This window comes from Rhinatrema bivittatum, chromosome 16 (genome assembly GCF_901001135.1).
Source record: "Rhinatrema bivittatum chromosome 16, aRhiBiv1.1, whole genome shotgun sequence".
Taxonomy (NCBI): Eukaryota; Metazoa; Chordata; class Amphibia; order Gymnophiona; family Rhinatrematidae; genus Rhinatrema; species Rhinatrema bivittatum.
The window spans coordinates 19,810,384-19,836,578 of NC_042630.1; the positions used below are offsets into that span (position 1 = coordinate 19,810,384).

The 26,195-nt window shown below is 46.1% G+C and overlaps 1 protein-coding gene and 1 non-coding gene across 2 annotated transcripts; both read left to right on the top strand.

Moving 5' to 3' along the window:
* The first annotated feature begins 1,661 nt into the window (after positions 1 to 1,661).
* EIF4A1 (eukaryotic translation initiation factor 4A1) lies at positions 1,662 to 24,115 on the top strand. The gene is made up of 11 exons (XM_029580106.1): positions 1,662 to 1,802; positions 3,909 to 3,957; positions 15,809 to 15,941; positions 16,158 to 16,297; positions 16,905 to 17,073; positions 17,487 to 17,596; positions 17,880 to 18,023; positions 18,119 to 18,256; positions 22,352 to 22,441; positions 22,680 to 22,759; positions 23,416 to 24,115. The coding sequence occupies exons 1-11, from the start codon at positions 1,780 to 1,782 to the stop codon at positions 23,558 to 23,560; spliced, it is 1,221 nt and encodes a 406-aa protein (XP_029435966.1). The 5' UTR covers positions 1,662 to 1,779; the 3' UTR covers positions 23,561 to 24,115.
* On the top strand, positions 17,203 to 17,347 carry LOC115078930. Its single transcript, XR_003853172.1, has one exon. It is a non-coding gene; the product is annotated as a small nucleolar RNA SNORD10 (small nucleolar RNA).
* Positions 24,116 to 26,195: the final 2,080 nt, after the last annotated feature.

Below are 26,195 nucleotides of genomic sequence, written 5' to 3' on the forward strand. Positions count from 1 at the left end.
AGTTTACATATAGTATGGGACTTAAATACTTGACCTAGGGTTGCTGCTTCACCCAGCTCAAGTTAAAAGGGCTAACCCTCTCTGTCTTTTTCCCATTGGATACAGCTATGGTTCTCTCTTTCTGTGATGGAGCAAAAGTTAGGCCTGGCTCAGCCTCTCCCAGTTGAGTTGGGTAAGATAATGACCCTATATTCCACTATAGGGACCTAAAAGGTGGAGTCATGAGTTCCTGTAAGGCTGAAAGAAATTGCTGCTTCTAGATGATTTCCATCTACCAGCTTTGTAGTAGAGTGGTGAAAAGTTGTAGATGGGGGGGCGGTTTATGAGCATAAGAAAATGCCATACTGGGTCAGATACTTTATAGGTCAGGAACAGTAACTGAGAACACAAGTTTTCTTCCATCACTGTGCCTACTTGAGAGGATGTTGATAGGCCATGGATGGAGGAGTTTAATAGGTGACCAGATAAGCTGTGTCTTAAAAGGAGTGGACTGAGCTAGTCCTGATTATATTATCTGCATCCCACTGTAGCTCTGAACATAAAAACATGCCGTACTGGGTCAGACCAAGGGTCCATCAAGCCCAGCATCCTGTTTCCAACAGTGGCCAATCCAGGCCATAAGAACCTGGCAAGTACCCAAAAACTAAGCACCCCTGAAAGGGAAAGCTATATTGAATCTGGCCTTCACTAAAAAAAAAAATGTTGCTGACAATCTGTGTAGGTGCTTGGGGGTAGTGAATAAGGTAGTTCCATATTGCATTCCCTCCTCCCGTATAGGAAGAGGGATGAGGGCCTGCCAGAGGGCTGACTGCAATCGGATACATGAGGTTGAGGCCCTCCCGACCCATTTCAGAAGTGGCGGCTAGGGCGAAGCAGAGGCCCAGGAGCCCCTCCCCCAACACTGGGCTTTGGTTACGTGTTTCTACTTCAACAAGTAGAGCCAATGGATGACGGCTCTGCTTGCCCACCCCTAGAACCCGCCCTACTGGCCTCTGCACCAAAGCGGTGAGAGGGTAATACGCCTCTGGATAAAGCTGGTCCTCAACGGTTAGAGAAGAAAGATACCAACAGCCTTCTCTACGGAGGGAGTAGAAGCGGCGAAGAGAAAAAAAATGCACAAGGCGCGCCAGAGGCTGCTAAAGGGGCTGCTCGGAATTAGCTTGTCTGACATCAGTTGAGAGGCTGCTCCCACCCCTCTTCCCGTATAATTATAACATATGACTCTCAAGTAATAGGACTTCATACTTGAGGGACAGGAAGTGACGTCAGTATGAAACCCTCACCGGCAAAGAACTCCCAAGACGGGACAAAACCTTTCCCGGCATGCCATTAAGCGCCCTCATTCCTAAAACCAACCCCCTCCGCGGCTCAGACAGGAAGCCTGCCTAGCGAGAGTGTTTAATAGTGGCCACGGCAGTGATAAGCAGTCGAGGTGCCCAATCGCTGTGCGGCAGGTTGGCAACCAAGAACGAGGTCGAGTGCGGTAGTCTCCCTTTCTTCACCACCTTTGGCCAATCATATCTTCTGTTCCCAAAGAGACCACGGCGCCCCCACCTTCCCCAAAATGTAGTATAACCTACAGAGCGAAGAGAGGAAGGCGCGGGCCTCGCCAATAGTAATCCGGCACGAGGGCGGGAGGGGAAGGGAGGCGGCCAATGGGAGCCCGGTGCGGGGGCGGGTGGCCAAGGTTCAAGCCAATGGGAAGATAGACGGGGCGGGACTGAACGGGCAGTATAAGTAAGCGCGTGCCGGCTCAGGCCCCTCGTTCGTTCCGGAACAATGTCTGCAAGCTACGAAAACCGGTGAGTGCGGAGGGAAAAATGAGACGTGGTCGAAGAAGAATAAAAAGCGTTTAAGAACTAGGAAAAACCCGCTTTTAGTAACTCGTTTTTGTGAGACAGTGTATACTTGTTATTCCCATTCAATTTTTTATAAGTTTTCAACGGTTGTTTTCTAGTTCATGGGGGATATTTATTTTCTGGTTTCTTTTAACGCATTCGCTTGTCTGGTCATGAAGAAGGAAAAATCTGCTCGCCGATGGAGGGGATACTGAAAACATCTAATTGACTTAATATCTTTATAAAAGCTCCAGGAATGAAGCTTAGGTGTGAGACTTATAGAAGTGGGGGAGGGGAGGAGCTGGCGACGTCAGAGGCCGCTCCCGCGCGGGCGAGAAAACACCCGGATGTTTCCTCTAATCGTTTCCCATCCCTTTCCTTCTCTTTCCGTCGGGTTCTGCCATTGCTTTGTATTGTTAACCTTAACAATTTCTCTTTTTGTAAGGCTTTCTAAAACAAAAAAAAATCTTGGCGTAGGGGCGATCCCTTTTTAAAGACCCTCGGGTGACGTCACGTGTGTGTTGGGGGATAGGATTGTAATGGCGGCTAAGTCCTTCTCTTGGTGCTGCTTCTTCCTCCGCCATGTGCCGGCGGCTTCCGGTTGGAGCACATGGTGGGGCCTGGGGGGAGCCATTTCTCCTCTCTCTCCGTTAACCTACTTAAAAAAAAATCTAAAAATTTTCCTAAATGTTTATGCTACCCTTTTTAGATGTAAAAACCATACTGAATCCGCAGGTTTATAGGTTTTGATTGAGATTCTTGTCGTCCTGTTTCTATCGGTCGATCTCTTTGCTCCTCCCACGCGTTCGCTGGATTTTATTAACTTAATTTTTTTGATGGACACGCGTCGATAAATCTGTCGCTTCCCTTTTTATACGTATATGGATAAACAACTTGAATTTTCTTTTTAACGGAACAGAATGCGCGTAGTGGGATAGAAAACGTATAGATGATTTTATAAGGTTTTACGCGTTTATTCGAATAAAGCGTTTGCTCCCAATTTGTAGCTAGTTTTTAATCTTTCTAAAAGGGAATCTGAAAAATTCCTCTCTTCTCTTCCGGAGAAATCGTAATCTATGTAATTGGAGAAGTGACTGGTTTGTGACCTACAAACTGCGGTTATTAAATTGTGCAAGCGTTTCTCTGAGAATCTGCTGTCGTCAGACTCTTTAGAGCCGCTCCCTTCCTCTATCTGGCGTCTCCTTGGTCACTGTTAACTCATGCGCCTTAATAGTTCCTACGTCTGGCTCTGGCAAGCACAAGTTCGGGGGTGTTTTTAGTCTCCACGCACTCACTACCCGTTATATCTCCGATTCTAGGGGAAGGCGGGTTAGGTGTGGTTAAGACCCTAATAATCTTAAAATATTTTGCCTCTTTGAAGCAGCAGTGAATGTTTGGGCGTCACATACCTGTGTGTACACGGAATTGCATTACCCCATCAAGATTCCACTAACCTAGATGTAATACTTGTTGTCTGTCAGCTATGTATCTACATCTTGAAAGTCCCCGTTAAAAAAAAAAAAAGTCAGTGAAGACTAATTACATAGTAAGGCAGGGGGAACTCTGCAGCTGAAAGATGGTGGTACTGCGCATGTAGCCTAGAACGTAGTAGTAGGAAACAAAAGGCCTCTGGGCTAGGTAGGATTGGTTTGCAATCCATGCTCTTGGAAAATAATTTCTTCAGAACTTGTTCTAACTAAAATTGGTACCCCTTGCATAACAGCATGCATACATATATATACAACTGCCTATATAGCAGTGTTCTCGTTTAAATGTATTTCAGTAGTATTTCTTATTTCAGTTTTACTGGGTTTTGGCTACAAGTGCCAAGACTATTACACTTTGTTTGGGGGTATGGGGGCACTGCAAACAAGTCCCTCAGTGAAAGGTATACAAGGGATGATCGGTAAACTACATGATGTATGGTAGGGCTTATAGCCAAAAGGGGTGAGGCTCAAATAGGAATATCCTAAAATGCCTTATTGACCTACCTTTGGACTACATTGGTCCACTTATGGGTTATGAGAAAGTGCTGAGGGCCGAATTTCATAATTCATTCATTTCTTACAGATCCAGAGACAATGGCCCCGATGGCATGGAGCCAGATGGTATTATTGAGGTGAGTTCTATACTCAAACCTGTACTTATATAGGAGAATGGCTGTTAAGGTTGCTTGTCGTGCCTTTGTTCAGTTTTCCCACAATAGCTACTCGTTCATTAAAATAGAATAGCAAGTGTTAACTGGCTTTGCTATTACTGTCTGACAGTGTGAGTGTTTAATGGTATGGTGATGTAACAGGCTCTCTAACTTACTGATAGACACAACACACAGGGCAACAGGTAATGATTCACTCAGTGATCTAGTGTATGAATCCCATACCACAGATCACCATGCATGGAATTGGGGGGGGGGGGGGTACCTGTATCTGAGTCAGCGATAGTTGGAAAGGTACATGAGGTCATAGTTCTGAGTTACAGCTATGAGTCTTGAGTGTGTTGGGAACACACAAGTTCTGATAGGGAACTGTCCTATTAGGTAAGACAAGAAATGGAAGGTAGGACTCAATGGTCTGTTTTCAAAATGGAGAAAGGACATTAGTGGGGTACCATTGGGACCCATATTGTCTTAACACTTATAAATGATGTAGAAAAGGGAATTAGTAAAATGATCATATTTGCAGATGACATTAAATTATTCAAAATTAAAACAGCAGTTTGTGTGAACTTGTAAAGACCTTATGAAACTAGGAGACTAGGCATGTAAATGGGAAAAGTGCAAAATGTACATAATGGAAAAATAATTCCAACTATAGATACACAGTACTGGGTTCTATATTGGGAATCACAACCTAGGAAAAGGACCTTGATCTTGTGGACTGTACACTGACATCCTTGGCTCACTTGTGCGGTGGTAGTCAGAAAAGCAAATATAATGTTAATAAACCAAAAAGGAATGGAGAATAAAATTATATTGCCTCTGTATTGATCTATAATATAGCTGCAGTTTGACTATTGTGTGCAGTTCTGGTTCCTCCATCTTAGAAAGATAGTGGAACAAGAAAAAGTGCGGAGGAGGGCAATAAATGATACAGAGAATGGAACAGCCTCCTTATAAACAGGCTATGCAGGTTAGGGCTCTTCATCTTGGAAAAAGATGGCTGAGCTGAGAGGACAAACTTATAAATCATGAGTGGATTGGAATGAGTAAATGTTACCCTTTCAAATAATAACAAAATAAGGGGTCATACCATGAAACTTAACCAGCAAACAAAGCATTTTTTCCTATCCATAAGCAACCTGAATTGGCCATTATGTGTGAGTGATGTTATCCAGATTAATCTCTCCAAGCATTAGAGCCCTGAGCTCTACTGAGCATGTACAGGAGTTCCTGCATGAGCCTCGGTCTGTTTTTTTTTTTTTTTTTTTTTGTCTGAGCTAAAGCACAGGACTGGTACTTCATCTCTCCATTTTTTACTTAACTTGCTGTTTTCCTCAAACTTATTCTGCCTTGTCTCACTGCTTTAATAGCCTCACAAACAGCACTTTTAAGTGCTACAAAAATGCTTTTTTTCTGACGGGGAAAAGGGCCAGAAGAGAGGATGGAAAATAGATTCAAGAGCTGCCCATATGGGAAAGTCAGACTCCTACAATTTATGCTACCGCTATCTGGTACCAGATGATGACCAAACTGCAAAGCCTTTTAGATGCATGTGCCTGTTAGTGTTCCAGGGCCTTGCGTGTGGAAGAGCTGCATAAATCTGATTTTTCTTTTGCAGTGCAGCATTATCCACCACCTTAGGAAAACCACTGAGCTCAAGCTGTTCCAAATTCCACCATCCACAAAGGCTGTGAGGTGGAAGTTTAGCTGCCCAGATGCCATCAAAACATGAGGCATTAGTCCCTTGAGCCAGCGTTGTATGCACCAAAGAAGCATAAACAATCTTCAGGAGGTGCGTCTATGCTAGCTCCATTGGGCCATCCCTCTTCTGCACCACTGTGCAGGCTTTCTCATTGAAGCACTGAAAGACCAATGCATCCCCGCATGTGCAATAGTTTATTATTCTTTATATACCGACATATCTGGGTTCCATCATGTCGGTTTACAATAAATATAAGCAAAAATGACGTATTTTAATTAAAATACAAAGCATAGTAAAATAACAAATAAGTACTACAATCCTATGCTAAAACTATTAAGTACTTACGATAATTAATAAAATTACTACTTGTATTACTCTATGCTAAAATCAGTATAAATAGCAGCACTTCCTAAAACAATCATAAAATTCTATTTGCATTGACGCACTCTACAACAATGCATGATGCACTTATGAAAGTCAAACAGATGCACTTGCATCTGATGCAGTAATGTCTTTTCATAATGTACCATGCACCCGATGCAGGCCATGATGCATTTGATGTATGGTTTGCTCTGATATTCCTGAATCATCCTTGACTCTACTGCCCAAAAAGAGCTTTCGAGCCTCTACATCGCCCAGAGATTTCCTTCCTGGGACCCAAGAGGATTGCCTACACAGCAATTACTAGCCATCAAGATCTTGGGGGAAGGAGTCAGATTGCCCTTACCACCTCCATTAAATGACTTAACAGCCCCAAGCTTGGTAGTGGAGGTTCTCTGCAAACAACGGATCCTGTCTGTTCAGTAGTGACACTGTTCTTGAATAAACCACCTGTTCCTGTTTATACCCAGATCAATCCAGACTCATGGGTTTTGTAACCCTGTCAGCAGATGGAGATGTTTTCATGGACACTGCTACATAACCTAGTGTACCACTTGAAGTCCCTCAATATTTGTCTCCTGGTAGATGTAAAAAATTCTGGATCTTCCCAGGGGGTTGTGAGGTCCTGGGGGGCTATCCCGCCTGGCTTGAGGTAGACTCTTTTTTTTTTTTTTGTAGCTCAATCTAAAGCCCGTGGGGCACATCTAGTGGTCCATATCTGACATCCCCCACGAGGCAGCCTTGAGGCACAAGTTGGCAAGTGTCAAGGTGTCTGAGCCTACCACGGTGGTTTCCCTAGCAGTGCAGGAATGGCGGTTATATTAGATCCTTTGGCAGGGCCGTCAGCAGGGGGATTCCCGCTGTTGCCAGCACTGGGAAGTTTCTGATCTTGAGGCCTGGATTTGGAGGATTTTCCCCTGGATCAGGATTCTGAGTTTGTTTTGATTATGCATGGGGCATATTTAGCAAAACGAGCTACAGGGGATTACACTAGGTTCCACTCTGCCTATGGTTCATACCCGGCCCTTGAAGAGCCCCATGCAAGCCAAAAGGAAGCTTTCAGAGAGCACTCATATTCTGGGTCTTTCCTCTCGGGCAGGTAGAACTGAGGGGGATGCTGAGAATGCAGATGATCCAGAGCCTGTGATGAGATTCCCTGGGAGCAGACAAGATTCTAGATGCGGCAACCTCTGCTGAGGACCCAGAAGAGGTTCTGGTGGCCGAAGGGGATGATCCCAAGGTGGTATGCCTAATCCGCAAAGAGGAGCTATATGCTTCAGGAGCTGGGAATCAATTTCTCAGGAGTCTGACCTGGAAGGAACAGATCCCGTGTTGTATGGTTTGCGTAGACCAGCAAAAGCCTTTGCCTTTCATAAGTCGGTGAAGTTGGTAGTCAGGAGTGGGATTCTCAGGAGTCAGGCTTGATGGTTGGCAGAGCTTTGGCGAAGCTTTATCAGTTGCCGGAAGAGACAAGCTTTTAGCGCTCCCTAAAGTCAATGCTTCGGTATCTGTGGTCCCCAAGAAGACCACCATTCCAGTAGTGGGGTTGGCTGCTCAGATGTGAAAGGCTGCAAGTTGGAGGTTCACCTCAAGGATTTTTGAGGTCTTGTCCCTGGGCCTAAAGATTGCAGTTTGTAGCAGTTTTATATAGAGACCTTGTCTGTATTGGGTCCAGCAGATGCAGATTGTCGGCTGGTAGCACAGCAGGCTCAGTGTTGAGGCAGCTGTGGCGTATAGGGTAGACACTTTGTATGACCTGATCAGGACATCTTCCAGGATTATGTTGGTTAGAAGATTACTGTGGTTACAGATGTTTGGTCCAATCTCAGCTGGAGGCTCTTCCATTTAAGAGCAAAATCTTTTTTGGAGAAGACTTGGAGCAGATAATGAAGCATCTAGGAGAGTCCAAAGTACATAAGCTACCAGAAAAGTCGAGCAGGCTTTTTTTTTTTTTCCCTGCTCAGGCATGGTTTTGAGACGGTAAGGTTCACCAAGCTAAAGGTTATGCAGGCCCTCAGGCAAACTGCAGTCAGACTTCAGTCCTAGGATCAGTCCTTCTGGGGTGGTCAAGCCATCCCGAAACAACCCTGGTACAGGTGCAGAGTCCTCGCAGTGAAGTGAGGATGGCCAACTCTTCAGTTCTCGCCATCAGAGGGTGCTTGGTATTCTCTTACAAGGAGTGGGCCAAAATTACAACAGACCAATTGGTCCTAAGCATAAGACGGCTAAGCATTAGAATTTGCTCGTCAAATACAAAATGCTTATTCCCCTTGCTGTCCTCACACCAAGCTGGTAGCCATTCAAGGGACAGTGGGCTGCTTGTTATAGTGCCAGTTCCTCAGGAGAAGCAAAGAACAGGAAGGTATTCCATCTATTTTGTGGTTCCAAAAAAGGAGGGAACGTTTCAGCTGTTGGTTTTAAAGACTGTAAATGCAGCTCGCAAGGTTCCTTTTTCTGCATGGAGACTCTTAAGGTCAGTTATAGAAGCAGTATGCAAAGTGGAGCTCTTGGCATCTCTCGACTTGACAGAGGTATATCTGCACATAGCCATCAGGCTGGAGCACCAGAGATTCCTGAAAGTTCATCATCCTAGAGGAACATGTTCAGTTTCGGGCCCTTCCCTTTGGATTGGCGACAGCTCCTCATACGTTCACAAATGTGGTGGTGGTGCGTCCATATCTGAATGACTGGCTCATTCATGTGAAATCAGAAGACCTCTGTCAGCAATCGGTACAGAAGGTACTGATGAGGTTGAAGTCTCTAGGATGGGTGGTGAAGCTGGTGAAGAGCCACCTTGTTCCCTCACACACTGGAGTATTTGGGAGTTCGGTTTGGTACGCTGGAAGGGAGAGTGTTTGTTTTCTCACGGAAGAGAGGTTGCTGAAGTTTCAGGGTCAGATTAACACCTGTTAGGATTCTCAAAGCCCAGGGTCTGGGACTATTTACAGGTCCTAGGCACTATGGCATCACTAGTGCATATGCAGGCTCTCGGAGGGCTCTTCTCGCCTGCTGGAAATCATCTGAGGAGTTTCATCTTACTAGTCTGCTCAAGGGGAAAGGCAAAGACACTCTCGTGGTGGTTTATTCAGGCCAGCCTGGATCGTGGTTTGGAATTGGAAGTTCCAGATTGGATGATACACTGCAACGATACCAGCCTTTCTGGTTGGGGCCTGGTATGTCAGGATCAGTTGGGGTGGGGCCAATGGTCTAAAAGAGGATTCATGCTCTGTCAGATGAGCAGTGCGTTGCTTGCCTTTCTGCCTTGTTTACAGAGCTGTCCTATTGGACAATGTAACAAGAACAGCTTTTCAACTGGCTGGGAGGAACGAAGAATCAGGTAGTGGCTCAGGAGGCCCAGCAGTTGATTCTCTGGGCATCTTACATCGCTGGAGTGGATAATGTTCAGGCAGATTTTTCTCAGTCGAAACTAGACTCCAGGGATTTGGAGCTGTCTGAGAAGGTGATGTGGCTCATCCACAGGACATGATACTGACCAGACAGAACACCAAGGTGTCCTGTTTTTACAGTCGCCAGAGAAAACACTGGGTAGAAGGCATTGATCTAGTTCTACCATGACCTTGAGGCATTCTTTCTTCCATGGCCACTGGCGGGCAAGATGATACGGCAAATATCCAGGCAATGTGATTCTGGTGGCTCTGGAGTGGTTGTATCATCTATGGTTGATTGGATCTAGTCAACCTAGCAATAGACAGGCCACTAAGGTTCAGCCATCTGGCACACCTTCTCCAGCAGGGCACATTTTCAGATCAGGTGGCTCACTTCTGTCTTGCGACCTGGCTTTTGAGAAGACAGCAGAGATGGATGGGGTATTTCAAAGTGGTTATTACCAGGTGACCTTCCACATCCTTGGTATATGTGAGGATTTGGAAGGTCTTCAAGTCCTGGTGTGTAGTTAATGAAGTACATACTTAAGCTACAGTGTTGCATATCTTGGCTTTTCTACAGAAGAGTTTGGTCAAGGGTCTGGCCTTTAACTCAGAGTCCAGGAAGTGGCCTTGAGCTGTCTCCAGGATAAAGTGCAGGGATATTCTGTTTGCACATCCAGATGGCATAAGTTTTTCTTCAGTGGGGGGGGCGAGGAATTTGCGCCCAACTGTCTATCTTGGAATCTTAATCCAGTGCTTAGAGGAATGTGAGAGGCTTTGTTTGAACCATTAAGAAGGGCACCGTTAAAGGACTTGACTCTCAAGATGGTTTTCTGGTGGCTAGTTGTTCAGCCAGGAGAGTTTTTAAGCTCCAAGCTGTCATGTTGAGATCTCTTTCCATGTATTTTGGATTCAGGGGTGTCTTTACGCACGGTGCCTTCCTTTCTGCCAAAAGTGGTTTTGGTTAGTCAAATGTTGTGACTTCCAGCCTTTCCATATTTAGATTCCTCCTTGCCTCATGCAGGAACTTGAGCTCATGGTTGTAAAGTGAGCATTTATTGAAGTATCTGGAACTTACTAATTTCTGAAGACTGTGCTGTGTAGTGTTCCAAAGAGGATGTAAGGCATCTAAGGCTACAATTGCACAGTGGCTTAAGGAGGCGATTGAGTCGACTTAGATATCTGAGGGTTTAAGAGCGCTCTATGCTTTCTCAGGAAACCTGTTGGGTCGAATCACAACAGGTGTGTCTGCAGAAAATTTGCAGGGCGGTTGCTTGGCAGTCATTGCGCAAGTTTGCTTGGCATTGCTTGGATGTCAGGGCTCTGGCTTCCATGTGCTTTGAGTGCTCTATTACTGGGGCTCTCCAGGTCACACCCAGTTTAGGGGAGTTTGGGTACGATCTAGGTATGAACAGGAAAGAAAAACAGGTTCTTGCCTACTAACTTTCGTCCTGGAATACCATAGATCAGGCTAGAGACCCACCCATTAAGGTGGGGGGAGGGAGTCTGCCGCTCATACTGATAGCTTAGATTTAACGCAGAGTTGGAGGCTTTCAATTCTGTTTATTTTACTTATATTTGGAAAAGGAGTTTTCCATTTTGCAATTTCACCTTCCTCCTGCTCATTGGGCAGGGGGAGTTTGTAGTTGGGATTCTTAACGTTTCATCTTGGCTTGGGTACAGGTCAATAATGAGGGACTGCAGGTGGCACACTAGGTTATGTAGCAGTGTCAGTGAAACTGTCTTCAGCTGCTGGCAGAGATGTAAACCCCTGGAGTCTGGACTGATCTGGGGTATTCCAGGAACAAAAATTTGCAAATAAGAACTATTTTTTTCCTTTACACTGCAAAAACCAATTCTAGTTTCAGAAGAAGATATCCTTCTACTCACCCCAGGCGAGAAGACCCAGCAGTCTTAGGACCATGTTGTGGGGTTAGTGAGGAATTTCCTTGCCCACTCATAGAAGAGACAGATGGAATGCTCCAGCCCCTCTTTCAGCTCTTACTTCAGTGGTTTACTCATACTGGAATCCCAAACTCTCACCTTTTGGTGTGTGTTCATCAGAACATCATAATAGACTTCATCAAATGTTGCAGCAGAGTCCTACTGTTTGGAGGCAATAGATCAGGCTGATCCTGTAAAGCCTCAACCAGAGGAACATCCTTCCCCCTTCATCATTGGAGTCCTGGTTGAGTGAGCCAGTATTCCTAGGATTGGATGAGGCATTCACTGGAATGATTCTCCCCCCCCACCCCAAAAAAACAAACCTCATAGTCCTAAATTTATTGAAAAGTTGGCAGCAGGATTGGTTATTCATGTCCATAAGGAAAATCCCATGAATAGAACTCTTCCTGATCTGCTAAAGATTCTGGATACACCAGCTGAGCCTGCTGCCTTAGCAGTTCATGATATTCTTAAGGCATTACTTTGGAAGTTGTGGGAGACATCAATATCTTGCCTCTCCATGTCTAGAAAACTGGATCTCAGACTTCAAGCTGAACAGTCTCCAGGATTTGGCATAGTACACCTGCCACACCAGTCTGTAGTGGTCTGCTATGAAAAAAACAAGACCTATTTATTCCGGTTCCCCATCAGGTAATAGACAATTTCAGAAAAAATATTCCAGACCGTGATGCTGTCTGCCTACATTGCTATCTGTTTAGTTCTACGCAATGCAATATGTTTTCAGAAACTAAATCCCTGACTACCATCCTCTGATCAGAGTACCTTCTCTCAGCCATTTTGGACGCAGAGGAAGCAGTGCGATGACGCTTCCATTCTGTCTACGAAATCTTTGATTCTGCTTCATGTGCCTCTGCAACCTCTATTGGAGCTAACCTTATGGCATGTTTATGAGCCAGTTCATCTGAGAGGCACACCTCTTTTATGCTTGGGAGACTACCTTTTCAGAGAAAAGCTTCAAGAAACTCTCGCAGATCGAAACAAAATGTGGTACTATAATCTCTCTTCCAGATGCCAGAGCCACCTGCTCCATTGTGGCATCTATACTATCCTTATAAATGTCCTTATTTTCATAGTGCCATATCTAGCTTTGCAGCAGTACTGGCCTCTACCTCATCTGGCCAGACTTCAGACAGCGGGAATACTGTCATCCAAAAATCTTTCTAAAACAGGGCCCAGTTTTTGATAGCATGTCCAATCCCGCCTTCCCTTCCGGTAGCAGTACAAATTGAGCATTTTCTGGACAAAAGGGATCAATAAGCAAGGACTCCTGGGTCCTCAGCATTGTACAATATGGATACTGGTTGTTTACCTAAACCCCATCCTTCCACACTTTATTTATTGTCCTGTGTGCATCCTCATTTCCCACAGATTGATCTGAAGGTGCAATCTCTTCTCCAACCCCAGGCAGTGGTGATACTTCCCGCATCACAACACGACAGGGTTTCTACACCATATTCTTCCTTAACCCCCAGAGATTAAGACCAGTCCTGGATCTGTGGCACTTCAACCAGCATATCCTCCAAGAAAAATTCAAAATGAACTCCCTCAGCAAAATTCTGTCATTCATTCAACAGGGCAAATGGATGTATGCCTTGGATCTCAAGGATGCCTGTGTACTTTCTGCCTTCCACCTGGCCCATTTGCTTTATATATTGTTTCATTACTAATACAAAGTCCTTCCTTCAGTTTCATCTCTTCTCTACTGAGTCTTTACAAATTGCCTTGTAGTAGCAGCAAATCTCCATTGCCAAAGGATTCAAATGTTCCCATACCTGGGTGATTGGTTGATTACGGCAAGTTCTCCACTTTGATCATGACCGCGCTTCCTCTTTAGAGTTCAGGGTTTCTCATTTTCAAGAAGTCCCAACCTAGAACCCACTTGGAGCCTCCAGTTCATAGGGGCCTGTATAGATTCCTTCAAAAGGCATTTCTGCCCTGTGATTGGAGCTTGACCATGATCCTTATGCAGCTTGCCAATCCAACATCCACTTCTAGAAGTCTCCTCATAATACTCTCATATGGTGGCAGCCACCCTAACCTGCCTGAACATGTTATCTCCAGCAGGGTTTGTGATTCCAGTGGGATCAACTCACTCAACCCCTGTCTTTAATAGGAATCGCAGTGGTGATTGTGGCATCATATGTTCCATGTAGCTGGTGCCCCCATCAGCTTGTCCTTAAATGGATGCTTCAACTAGCGTTTGGGGGGGGGGGGTCCCACATGGGATTCTTCCATACCCAGGGTCTTTGGTCTTCTCAAATATTTTTCCAAATCAATCTTCTGGAGCTAGGAGCAATATGCTCTCATCTCCTCTGCAACAAAAGCATCTTAATTCAAATAAAACCTGGTGACTTGATTGTGGCTTCTCTGAGAGGAAGTGCTGAAAATCTGGAACTGGACAGAATGCCCTCGAGCTACCCTGCAGGCATCTTGTTTGGGTGTTTCCAACACTCTGGCGGATTCTCAGCAAAACCTTTTGACCTCGCACATGGTCTGTAGTGAAGAAACTGTTCAACTTCTGGAATGTACTGAAAGTGGACTTGTTTACATCACGGCAAAACACAACTACATCAGTTTCTGCTCCATTCTTATCAAGCGATCAGATGTACAAGATGCCTGCCTGCCTTGATTTGCAAAGCCTCATGTGTGGGGTTTTTTTTCCACAGATACCACTCTTTGCCAAGAAAGTACAGAGTTCTTAGGTATCGTGCCCACCTGATCCTAGTCTGACCATGCCAGCAGTATAAACACGCTATATGTATCTCGTCAAGCTTTCTAGCAATCCTCCCATACCTCGGGTCAGACCCTAACTCAAGACAGGATGCTCTTTCATCTCATTCTTTGCCCTCAGCCTCACAGCTTGGATGTTTGGCCAACATGGAGTGCTTGTCTTCATTTACCATCAGATCAAAGGGATATTGGTTTCCTCTTGAAAGCCTTCAACCAGAAAAAGCTATGCCTTTAAATAGAAAAGATTTTCCATTTGCCTCCAACCTTTTTACAATGCTAGCTTCACCACTCTCATGCTGGCCTTTCCACTGCCTCAGGAGTACATCTGAGCACCATCATGGCTTTTCCACTCCTTGTTGAACAGCAGACTGCTGTGCATCTGCAAATCCTTTTATTATGAAAGGACTCTGCACATCGAAACCTGTTCCATGGGATCTGTGGTCTTCTGTCAATTGAAGCTTCCTTTCAAACCATTAGAATCTCCTCCTTTAAAATTCTTGACTTGGAAAGTGCTTTTCCTTGTTGCAGTCACCTTGGCAAGAATTTAGTGAAATTCAGGTTTTTGTTGACTCTACACCTTATCTGCAGTTCTATCACAAGGTGATTTTTGAACCACCAAAAATAGTCAAAGCATTCCATATGAATCAATCTCTTGTACTACCTATCTTTCTAAGGCCCCATGTGCATAAGGGAGAGAGAGCCATCCATACTCTGGCCTGCAAATGGACCTTGGTATATTACAAAGGGTGTACTCTACCTCATCAAGTTAACCAGCTTTTTGTCTTGTATGCCGCCCCCCCCCCCCCCCCCCCCCCACTGCTTTAACAGCTGTTTCCAAATGAACTTTATCCAATCGGTAGTGGATTACATTCACCTTACAGCAGGTCTTAAACTTCAAAGCTCATGAAGTATGAACTGTCTTATCTCTAAGAAGTACCCACACGTTCTTGTCCTATGACTGTCTTAACACTTCAGATTGAAGGTAGACTTGCAGAATCTGTTCTTGCTGTAGTCCACTCTCCACAGTGAAGTCTAGGTTGATTACTTGGTAGTCACTCCGCTGCAACCCTTAGCTTGGGGCTCCCCACATATAATGGCAAACTTAGCCTGCTTATTGACAGAAAAAGCACACTTGCTCACCATAGATGGTGTTTTCCCTAGATAGCAGGATGAATTCCCCATGGAATATGGGGAGTCTACTGCACAGCCAAATTAATGTTATGAACTGGGGAGGCTCACTAACTCCTGCACATTCAGTAGAACGCAAGTCTGTTATGTGCTGCCGGATGACATCACCCACATGTAATGGCTAATTCATCCTGCTGTCTATGGGAAAACAGCACGGTAAGCAAATATGCTTTTTCCACTTGGTGCACAATCAAGCTGTGGAATATGAGGACATGATCAAGACCCTTGCATAGTAGGGTTTAAGAGGTTTGGACAAATTCCTGGAGGGAAGTCCATAAAACACTAGCGCTAGGTAGGTCAGGGAAAGCCTCTGCTGTCCTTGGTGTGATCCTTTAGGATCTGCCAGGTACTTGTGATCCAGACTGGCCACTGTCAGACGATGCTGGGCTTGAAAGTATCACAGCTATTAAGAGCCTTTGGACTTGGTAGTAACTCTCCCCCACCTTCATACTCATTGCAGAGCAATTGGAATGAAATTGTGGACAGCTTTGATGACATGAACCTCTCAGAGTCCCTCCTTAGAGGAATCTATGCTTATGGTTTTGAGAAACCTTCCGCCATTCAGCAGCGGGCCATTATGCCTTGTATCAAGGGTAAGCAGTCAACTTTCAGGGTTTGTTTGGTTTTTTTTGAATCGAGGATGAGTTGGACCTATGACCTTTGCTCCTGTAAGGTCTCCTCCAGGGAAGGGGAGTTGTAGTGGAGTGCTTGGTACAGTAACGGGTTTGCTGCAACTTAAGGTGACTGAGAGATGGTAAAACTACTTGGGAGTGATTGATAGGATTCTCTTGCTCACCTCCCCACTCCAGGTTACGATGTCATAGCACAGGCCCAGTCTGGGACTGGGAAGACTGCCACCTTTGCCATCTCCATCCTACAGCAGATCGAACTGGACCTGAAAGCCACACAAGCCCTGGTCCTGGCCCCAACTCGGGAACTTGCTCAGCAGGTGAGGACCTGATCAGCAAAATCCTTCCCTTGTCCTTTGTTTCTAATCTTTCATTTAAAATGTGACTAGCTTATTTCCACAGAGCAATTTCTTCCTATGTTCTTAACAGTTTGTATGTAGTTTAGGCTTTTCTTACTTTGTCACTGGGCAAATAGGAATGTGGTGGTGCCAGGCCTCTGGTTAAGGTACAGTGCCCAGCATCTGTATTTATCCTAGCTCTGTCCATAGTGACTACCTTCTGATTCATGTAATGCTTTGCATTGTCATTTTGCCTATTCAAATGAATGGGCTTGTAAAGCCATACACGTGACAGTTGAATTTACCCTATTCTGGGAGTTGGGTTTTTTCACAAGTGAAACTTGCAGCCTTGAACATTGCGTGGGCATGTGTTGCTTGTGGGCTGTAAGTGTCTGTCTGGCCTGGATTTGTTAATCTTTTGAAGGTGCAGTACTGTAATCTGCCACTTGGTGGTATCATTGTTACTAGGATTTCTTAATCAACCAGCCTATTACCGGTTAATGATCAGCATCTATAGCAACTGCAGAGACTGACCAACTGAAACTCTCTCCCTGACAACTCCTGTGTACTTGTTATCCCCATTCTACAGATCCAGAAAGTGGTCATGGCCCTGGGGGACTACATGGGGGCTTCCTGCCATGCCTGCATTGGAGGAACCAATGTGAGGGCTGAGGTGCAGAAACTGCAGTCTGAAGCCCCCCACATAATTGTGGGTACTCCCGGCAGGGTGTTTGACATGTTGAACAGGCGGTACCTATGTAAGTATAGCCATAAATAGGAGAAATGTGTGCATGTAAATCATGTCCTCCACACCTTGTGTAAGATCCTGTGTGCTAGCTGACTGTTCACAAAGCACTGTGGTCCTTGAACTGGGATTTCCTGCTGCTGTTTAATGATGATACCCATGCGTGTCATCTGACTCTAGCATGCCTCAGGCTCATGGGATGCCTATCGACGTTTTGCCGGTCAGGTACATCCCCAGGGTATTGGAGGCTTCTGGAAGCATGATCCTAAACTTTACTTTCTGAAAACAGCATAGCAACACCTAAGAACCGAGCCCTGGAGAAAGTAAAGCAGACTCTTCTTCCCCCACACCCCAGTCTAGCTCAATGTAGATTCAATTCTTTTTGTGCTGAGCTGAAATTAAATTCTTTTCTTCTCCCCAACTCAGCACCCAAATGCATCAAGATGTTTGTGTTGGATGAAGCAGATGAGATGTTGAGCCGTGGGTTCAAGGACCAGATTTATGATATCTTCCAGAAGCTGAGCAGTAACACCCAGGTGAGACTTCTCATAGTGGGGATCCCAATGGCAGGTTTTTAAGGGAATCCAGGGATGATTTTTCAATCCATTTGTTTATGGGGCCACACTTAAGTTTAGAACCCCGCAATGGGGTTTTGGCTTGTTCTCTAGGTTTTAGCTGAAGTAGGGAGAAAGGTGGAGGTTAAGATGTGTCAGAGCAGCTATAGGAAATGTAATACCTGTACAAAAGTGACTTTGAATAACAAGTTGGGTGCTACACACTGCTTGAGTAGCGAACTGACCTGCTTGCTCCACCTCACAGGTAGTACTGCTCTCGGCCACAATGCCAACTGATGTGCTGGAAGTAACCAAGAAATTCATGCGGGATCCTATCCGTATCCTTGTGAAGAAGGAAGAACTGACATTGGAAGGCATCCGGCAATTCTATGTGAATGTGGAGCGCGAGGTGGGTCCTGGAATTATATTCCTTTTTTGGTTTTGGTGCAGTTGGCTTGCATTTGAGGTCATTGGGGATCTGACTCGTGTATGCCTTCCTCCCAGGAATGGAAGCTGGATACCTTGTGTGACTTGTACGAGACACTGACCATCACCCAGGCGGTTATCTTCATCAATACTCGCAGGAAGGTGGACTGGTTGACAGAGAAGATGCATGCTCGTGACTTCACAGTCTCTGCTCTGGTAAAAACTCTTCTCCCTTTCCATCCTCCACTCCCCTTGCATGCCATGAGTAGCCATGTGGGCTGAGACCAAAGAACATAGTGATGGGCCAGTTGTAGCAGAGATCTTGAGTTCCCAGACTCCTGGGTTTTTCCTCCCTTCCAGCAGATGGAGACAGTTTTTTGTTGAGTGGCGCATAACCTGCTGTGCCACCTGCAGAGACTTAAAGAAAATTAGTTGGAGGGTTTAATCCAGCTATGAAGAGTACCTCCCAGAAGATTGGCAGGTCCTGGTGGGGCCATCCCTTCTGGTCGTGAGGTGGGCGAGCAGGGGGCTGGGAGCCCCTTTTTGTCTTGGTCCCTTTCGCTGTTGAGGGGAATGGATAAACTGGTCAGGCCAGTTCCCCCCCCCCCCCCCCCCCCCCCCCCCCCCCCCCGGGACATCTGGAGCCTGCTGTTCAGCTTTTTCAGGGGAATGCTCTTTAAAGTTTGTTTTTCTTTTTCTTTCCTGTTGTGAGGTGCAGGCAGCTTTGTGGGGGAGGGGATTTGTTTTTGATGCCCTCTCGGGCAGTACAACCATGTGGTGGGAACCATACTGCATGACAGCTGCTGTTCAGTGTATGGGGATCTGGGACCAGACTTTGTTCCTTCTGCTTCTCTGGGGGAGAGAGTCGGAAGCATAGGGCCACCGTGGGTGAAATTGATGCGGCAGCCAATCCCTTCCTGTTGAACCCAGGAACAGAGCCATTTTGTTGTCCCCCCCCCCCCCACTACTTTCCCTGGCTGCTAGAAGACCTGCAGAGGCCTGGGGGGCTCAGGAATCTCTATATGGGGAAGATGAGGACCCCCTTGAGCAGGATCCTGATGATCCAACTAAATTTTCTCCCGAGTTTGTGTTCCTGCTACATGAGGCATATCTTGCCAGGAAGGTGGTGGGACGCAGTCGTTCTGTGCATGAGGGCCTGCAGGATCCATTCGCTCAAATGCCCCAGGCTGACGTGCCCTCGTCGAGCCACCAGGGTTTGGAGAATCCTAAGTAGGTCCAAACCTTTGGAGGACACAAGTGAGTTTTCAAGAGTGTGAAGTCGAGGAACTTCTAGGGGAGGACCCTCCAGGGCTGATTCGTCGCCAGACGGTCAAGGCCCTGATGAGAGCTGGGAGCAAGCCTGACTAGAGGGAAACTACCCTAAGGCGGTTCGTCTTTTCCACAAGGAAGAGTTGTGGATCTTAATCCTGTATGTTCTGAAGGAGCTGGGGATCAAAGAACCACAAGAAGATTTAGATTATGAAGTGGACCTGGTCATGGAGAGCTTGAGGTCTGGCGAAGGCCTTACCTTTCCATAAATTGGTGAAGAAGCTGGTGTTTTGGGAGTGGAAGACTCCAGATACTGGGCTTGAAGGTCAGTAGAGCCATGGATAAACTAACCATTGCCAGAGGGATACATTGGAGTCTGCAGCTGCTGAAGGTGGATGCCTCTGTCAGCTATTATGAAGATGACTATTCTGATGGCTGGTTCTGCGGCATTGAAAGATATATGTGGACAGGAGGCTGGAGGTTCATCTCTAAAAGATATTTGAGGGTTCGCCCTGGGCATTCGGACTAGTCTACGCTGGGTTCAATAGTTGCAGTCTAAGATGCTGTCAAGTCAAGCGGACTGAGCAGCTGGAAGCTGTGGTGGCCTTTGGGGCAGATGCTTTTGTATGACCTCATCAGAACCTCCTCCAGGACTGACTGTCTGTGGTCTCGGCCCGGCAACTCCTTTGGTTGAAAAACTGGTCAGCTAGGACAGTTTCCCTTTAAAGGGAAAATGCTTTTTGGCAAGTTCCTGGAAGAACTTGTGAAGCTCTTGGGTGAGCAAAGGACACAGGCTGCCAGAGGACAAACCGAAGAGCGGCAGATGTTCCTTTCCCTGTACATGTACATACCCGGATCAGTCCAGACCGCTAAGATTATGCCTCCCTTCCAGCAGATGGAGTCAGAGAAACAAACTGAAAAGCACCCCTCTTAACTGGTGTGCCACCTGCGATCCTTCAGTATTTCTCAAGCAAAGGATACAGGCTGCCAGAGGACAAACCAAAGAGCGGCAAATGGTCCTCTTCCACATGGCTGTGCTTTAGGGGGAATTGGCATTTTTCGGCAAAATTGGACTTCAGGACAGTCCCAGAGGCAAGGTGCTGGGAGGTAGCAATCCTAGTACCAGTTCTTTTGAAGTCAAAAGCCATCCAGGGATGGCTTCAGTCTCGGACTACCCGGATCCACGTCAGGCCCACTCCTCTGTGCTGGTTATAAGGGGTTGGTTGACTCTTCAAGAAATGGGCCAAGATCACGTTGGATCAGTGGGTCCTAAGTGTGATAAGACAAGGCTACACATTAGAATTTGCTCATCCACTAAAAGATTTGTTCATAGTTTTTCCTGTGTACGCAAGCAAAAGGAGAGTAGTTCAGGAGACATAGACTACCTACAGATACTAGGAGCTACTGTTCCTGTCCCTGTGTGAGCAGGGAGTGGGAAGATGGCTCCATTTATTGTAGTCCCAAAGAAAGGATAGACCTTCCACTTGATCCTGGATCTAAAGAAGTTCCTCTTTTTCGGGTGGAGACCCTACATTGGATTGCAGCGGTGCGCAAAGGTGTGTTTGGCTTCTCTGGACTTGACAGAGGCTTACTTGCACATAGCAAACAGGCTGGATCATCTGAAAATTCCCGAAAATCATGAACCTCAAACTTGTTTTGCACTCTACAGGATGGTGACGGTCCTGTGATCCTTTACCAAGGTGATGGTTGTGGTGAAAGCTGCTCTCAGGAAGGAGGGGATTTTAGTTCACCTGTATCTAGACAACTGGCTTATCCAGGCCAAATCAGAGGATCTGCATGAACAGGCGGTGGTGGTGCTGCAAAGCTTATGGGCCCTGGGCTGGATTGTGAATCTGGCAGTCAGCTAGCCCCTTAGGTATTGGAATTCCTGGGAGCACGTTTAAACACCAGGATCGAAAGCTTCTCATCACGGAATGGATCGCCAAGCTGCAGAAGCAGGTTCACAGCTTGCTGGAGGCAGCAGTTCCCAGGGTTTGAGACTGCTTGTAGGTTCTCGGCTCCATGGCTTCCGCATTGGAGTTGGTTCCATGGGTGTCTGCTCATATTACCACTACAGAACGTGCTGCTTTCCCGGTGGGATCCATTATCGGAACAGTTTCATCTGCCATTGACACAGAAGTAGCCAGGATAAATCTTTCAGGGTGGCTTGATCAGGACCATTTGTATTGGTGTTCCCTTGGAAGTTCCAAACTGGATGGTGGTCACAACCGATGCCAGCCTCTCTGGATGGGGAGCTGTGTGCCAGGCTCAGTCAGCACAGGGCCAGAGAAGGCATCTTGGACTATCAATCCCTTGAAGATGAAGGTGTGGTGCACCTCACGTTGAAAGCCTTTCTTCCTCTTTTTTGCGCAGATGGCCAGTGAGGATTTTGTTGGACATACTTCTCCCTATGGGGATTGCTCTACTTTTGTAAGGAGATTCTGCATTTAAATTGGAGAAAAAATTGAGCCCCGCTCTCTTCTGCTGATACCTAAAGGACTCAACATCTTGCCCAAGGATGGTGCCAAGGATTTGCCTGTGGACTGGATATCCTATTCCAAGATATAGTATGTCCACAGTGGCTTTTGAAGAGAATACTGCAGGGGTGTATCTAGGGTGGCGTCAGCTCTGAAACCTGACTCAGTCTCCATCAGCTGGCAGGGGGGAGAAACTGATTTGGTTCTGAGTCCATTTTCCTATACTAAGGCAAAATTATCAGGTAAGTAATTTCTCTATAATGCATGCTGCCTTTTAACAGTTTGAAGTGGAGCATTCTCTTCCCCCCCCCCCCCCCCCCCCCCCCCTGTCACTGGGCAAGGAGGCACCTGTGCCGTGGTGCTTGTTCTTATATCTGTCAGGGGAATATCAAGCACCCACATTCATCCCAGTACATTCCACCTGTGACTGGTAGCTGGTTCATGCTGTGGGAACAGGCTCCCTATTGCTGGGCATCTTCCCCGAAACTCTAAGAATGTAATTTAACTTCTGGTCGTCTCTTCAGTCCTTTAGTCACTCTGACCTGTTTCTCCTCTCTCCCCACAGCATGGCGACATGGACCAAAAAGAGCGTGATGTTATCATGAGGGAGTTTCGGTCTGGCTCTAGTCGGGTGCTGATTACTACAGACTTGCTGGTGAGACCATCAACTTAGATTCTGCCCCCCTTACCCAAGGACACCCTCTCTGCCCAGCTGTGAAAGTGCTGTTGGCAGGATGTAATTCTTTGGCAGAGAAATTGGGCTGTTCTCCACAGTGGACGCCTTACCTACCTTGTTGTCCTCTACTATATTGCAGCCCACAAGCCTAAATTCAAGGCTGAATCAGTTTTTACTAGCTTGGGACCACCTTTAATTCTGTATCTCCTTTATCTAGGCCAGAGGCATAGATGTACAACAAGTATCTCTTGTTATTAATTATGACCTGCCAACCAACAGGGAAAACTATATCCACAGGTAAGTGCCCTCCCATAAAGCTGTTTTCTGATAACGTTGTAATGGCATAAGTGCACTCTGCTCACATTGTGCTTTATACAGTCGGAGCAATGTAACACGGGAACAGAGAGCTTGGGATGTCCTCTTTTTTTTTTTTGTAATGGGGACAATTCATGGGCTGTTCCTAGTGTTGTACTGCTATAATTAACCAGTGATGAAGTCTCTGAAACCAGGTAAACTTCACCAGACATCCAGAGCAATTAGACACAACCCTCCCCCTTTCTGCCTAGTTGCAGTAGTGCTGTTGGCAGGATGGTAATTATTTGGGAAAGAAATAGGCTGCTCTCCACAGTGACCTCACTACTCTGCTTGCTTTCCACTGCTATACACCAGCTCACATGAAGAATCAGTGCAACGAGTTTGCACATTTTACAGGATATGCTGGATCTCAATGCACACTGCATAACCAATCCAGTCTGGCTTAGTGGGGGGAGAGGCGGACAGCCTGGTTTTATTAATGATCTTCATTTGGATGAATTGGGACAGGAGTATGAGAATCTCGAGCTTTTGTGCACTTTTTTTTTTGAGAGATTGTATCGTTGCTGTGCTTTGGGGCAGGATTGTTTAAAAATCTAATTCTTGGCCACTGTACTTAACCCTTTTCCTCTTCCTGGCAGGATCGGGAGAGGTGGCCGCTTTGGCAGGAAAGGTGTAGCTATCAACATGGTGACGGAAGAGGACAAGAGGACCCTGAAGGACATTGAAACTTTCTACAACACAACCATTGAAGAGATGCCCATGAATGTGGCAGACTTGATTTAACACGCATACAGGAAAACAAGACGACACACATGACTTTTTATAGCATGGCTTGTTCCTGTTGGAGCCACTTGGAGAACTTTTTTTTTGTTAATTTTGCTTTAAATAAATGTTATTTTGGAGGCATTTGCCTAAAGTAACCAGTATCTTTTTTTTGTTTTTTAAATGTCCTAACTGTGCTATCTTTCTCTTGCCTTTTCTTTCAGTCCTGTTGACCCAAACACTAAATCATGTGAGTGATTTTTTTTTTTGTTGCCCTCTGAAAGGACATAGTGAGAATCTGTACCTGAAATGATGGTGCTGAACTGTTACTGCTTGAGTTCAAACTACCTCAACAGTACATGGTAGCGTCCCCTCCCAAAAATATTGGACCAAACAGTTCCCCTGCTCCTTGAGTCCCAATTTTGGTCTGCTGAAGAGATCTGAAAAGTTTTAATGTTGATGCGCCACAATTTTTTTCATAATATGGATAAACTGTACTGGATTATTTTTACCTCTTAGGGTTTTTGTATAGTATTTATTGAAAGAAAACCATTGAATAAAGAATTTGCAACATTAGCTTTTGGAAGCATGTGTTTTTTGTTTGGCTTTTCAGCTGTCCTCATCTCTTCATTGTCCCGTTCCTCTATCCTTGCCTTCCATAGTCGTGTAAAAGCTCCCTGTACGTACCCGGATCAGTCCAGACAGCAGCTGGGTTTTGCCTCCCTTCCAGCAGATGGAGACAGAGAAACTTTGAGTGCCCTCTCTTAACCTGGTGTGCCACCTGCTGCTCCTCAGTATTTCTCTGTCTCCTGCAGATGAAGGTGGTCCAAAACCTGTGGTTCTGACCCAAGCTTTAAAAAAAAGTCATGGGATAGACCAGAAGTCCCTAGGAAGGCAGCAGCCTCCTGGTGAGATCATCCTCCCTGGTCACAGGCAAGGAAGGAGCAGGGGTTGGGACCCCCATCTTTAACTCCTTGGGGTGCAGGGGGTGATATCTGGTGTTCCAGTTATGGGTTATGTCCCCATCCAGCAGATGGAGACAGACAAGAACTTCTGAGGGTGCTGCCACATAAGACAGCCTATCAAGTGTCCCTCTTCAGTATCTTTCTGACTCCAGCAGATAGGAGCAGGGGAACAGTAAACGTAATAGCAGCACAGGGGTGTTTGGTGCTGTGAGGGCATCCCCTGCTAGAGCGAGGTGAGCAGTTCTTGCTCCAGCGGAGATTTTGTTGAACAAAATCTACCCCTTTTGGTTAGTGAGGGCTTTATTTATTTATTTATTTTTTTTACAACCTTTTGTTGCTGGGGCTGTAATAGCTCAGTCCTAAATTTCTTGACCTAGACCTTCCCTTCTGAGAGGTCCCAGACTCTGAGACTTGCAGAGGGCTATGCAGGCTGGGTCTGGTAGGATATTTCCATACTGAAGGGGATCCCCTCACTGGATAAGGGAGTGCATAAGTGGTCTGCTGAAAGCCAGGAATCTGAGCTCTGCACACTTCCCCAAGGAGTAAGGTCTTGGAGTGGTGTGCATGTATCCTATGAGGGACTTGATGGTTAATGAGACTGTGGACACCCACGCAGCATACAATACTGGGTGTTCAACTGAAAGTGTGAACAATGACGTTAAAATTTTAAGCAGTCCTCCAAAACGGGGGGGGGGTTACAGCTACTGGTTGGTATACTTCTGATTCCTGTGACAAGTAACCCCCCCCCCTGTTACATTTGGGAAAACTGTTAACAAAACTGCTGGAAAAGCCTTGGCTAACAATGTCCTCAATTGTTTCCAGTTCAATACATTAGGATCTGTTGGGCTTTATCCTCACTAGACAAGCATCTGATAATGGCTATAGTTTAATTTTATCTGACTTGCATGGAGAAATTACCCTTCAGTGGGTCAGACCAGTCTGGACACGTGCATTATACATGTAAAGCAGCAGATGGAGATGGCTTGCTGGTGCCTCGGTACGGGCACCACCCTGACAGCTTTATTTCCAGCAGATGGTGGATATGCTTCCTGTGCTAGAAGCAAAGGCCTTGGTTCCAACAGATGTGCAGCTCCTGAGGGGAAGATGAACTCCCCCTCCCTTGGTTGAGCTTGGCCCTAAACTGAAGAGGCAGCCTGTGTGGTTGGCAGCTGGAGCCCCTCTCTCTCTCCCTCCCCTGCTCTAGCTCAAGTATTCAGAACCAATTCAGCTTCAAAGCCTTTGGCTCACTCTCTTCCCTTCCTGCCTTGCTCTCAGCAAATGTTTGCTGCTTCCCTTTAAAGTCTTGTATCTATTTCTGGCTGCAGCAGTGAACTTTAATTACAAAAAAAATAAAAATATGAAGGAGAATGCTGGCTGTTTGTGGCAACTGGAGAGCGAGGCTGCACTGGCTGTGGGCATTTTGGACTGCAGCCAGTGCTTGGGGAGTAATGGCAGTGCAGGGGAACGCATAGCATGCAGGGTTTCCACAAGCAGCAAAACTGTTTAGGCTGGGGTACTGGTGGCCATCTTGAAATTGCATGAAAATGGCAGTTCCTGAACATACCCAGACCAGTGGATTTATGCATCCCTACCAGCAGATGGAGGCAGAGAACAAAACTTTCAGGCACTGCTACAGCTGAGTGCAGCACAGGCACTCCCTCAGTATTTCTGTCTCCAGAAGATGGCAAACC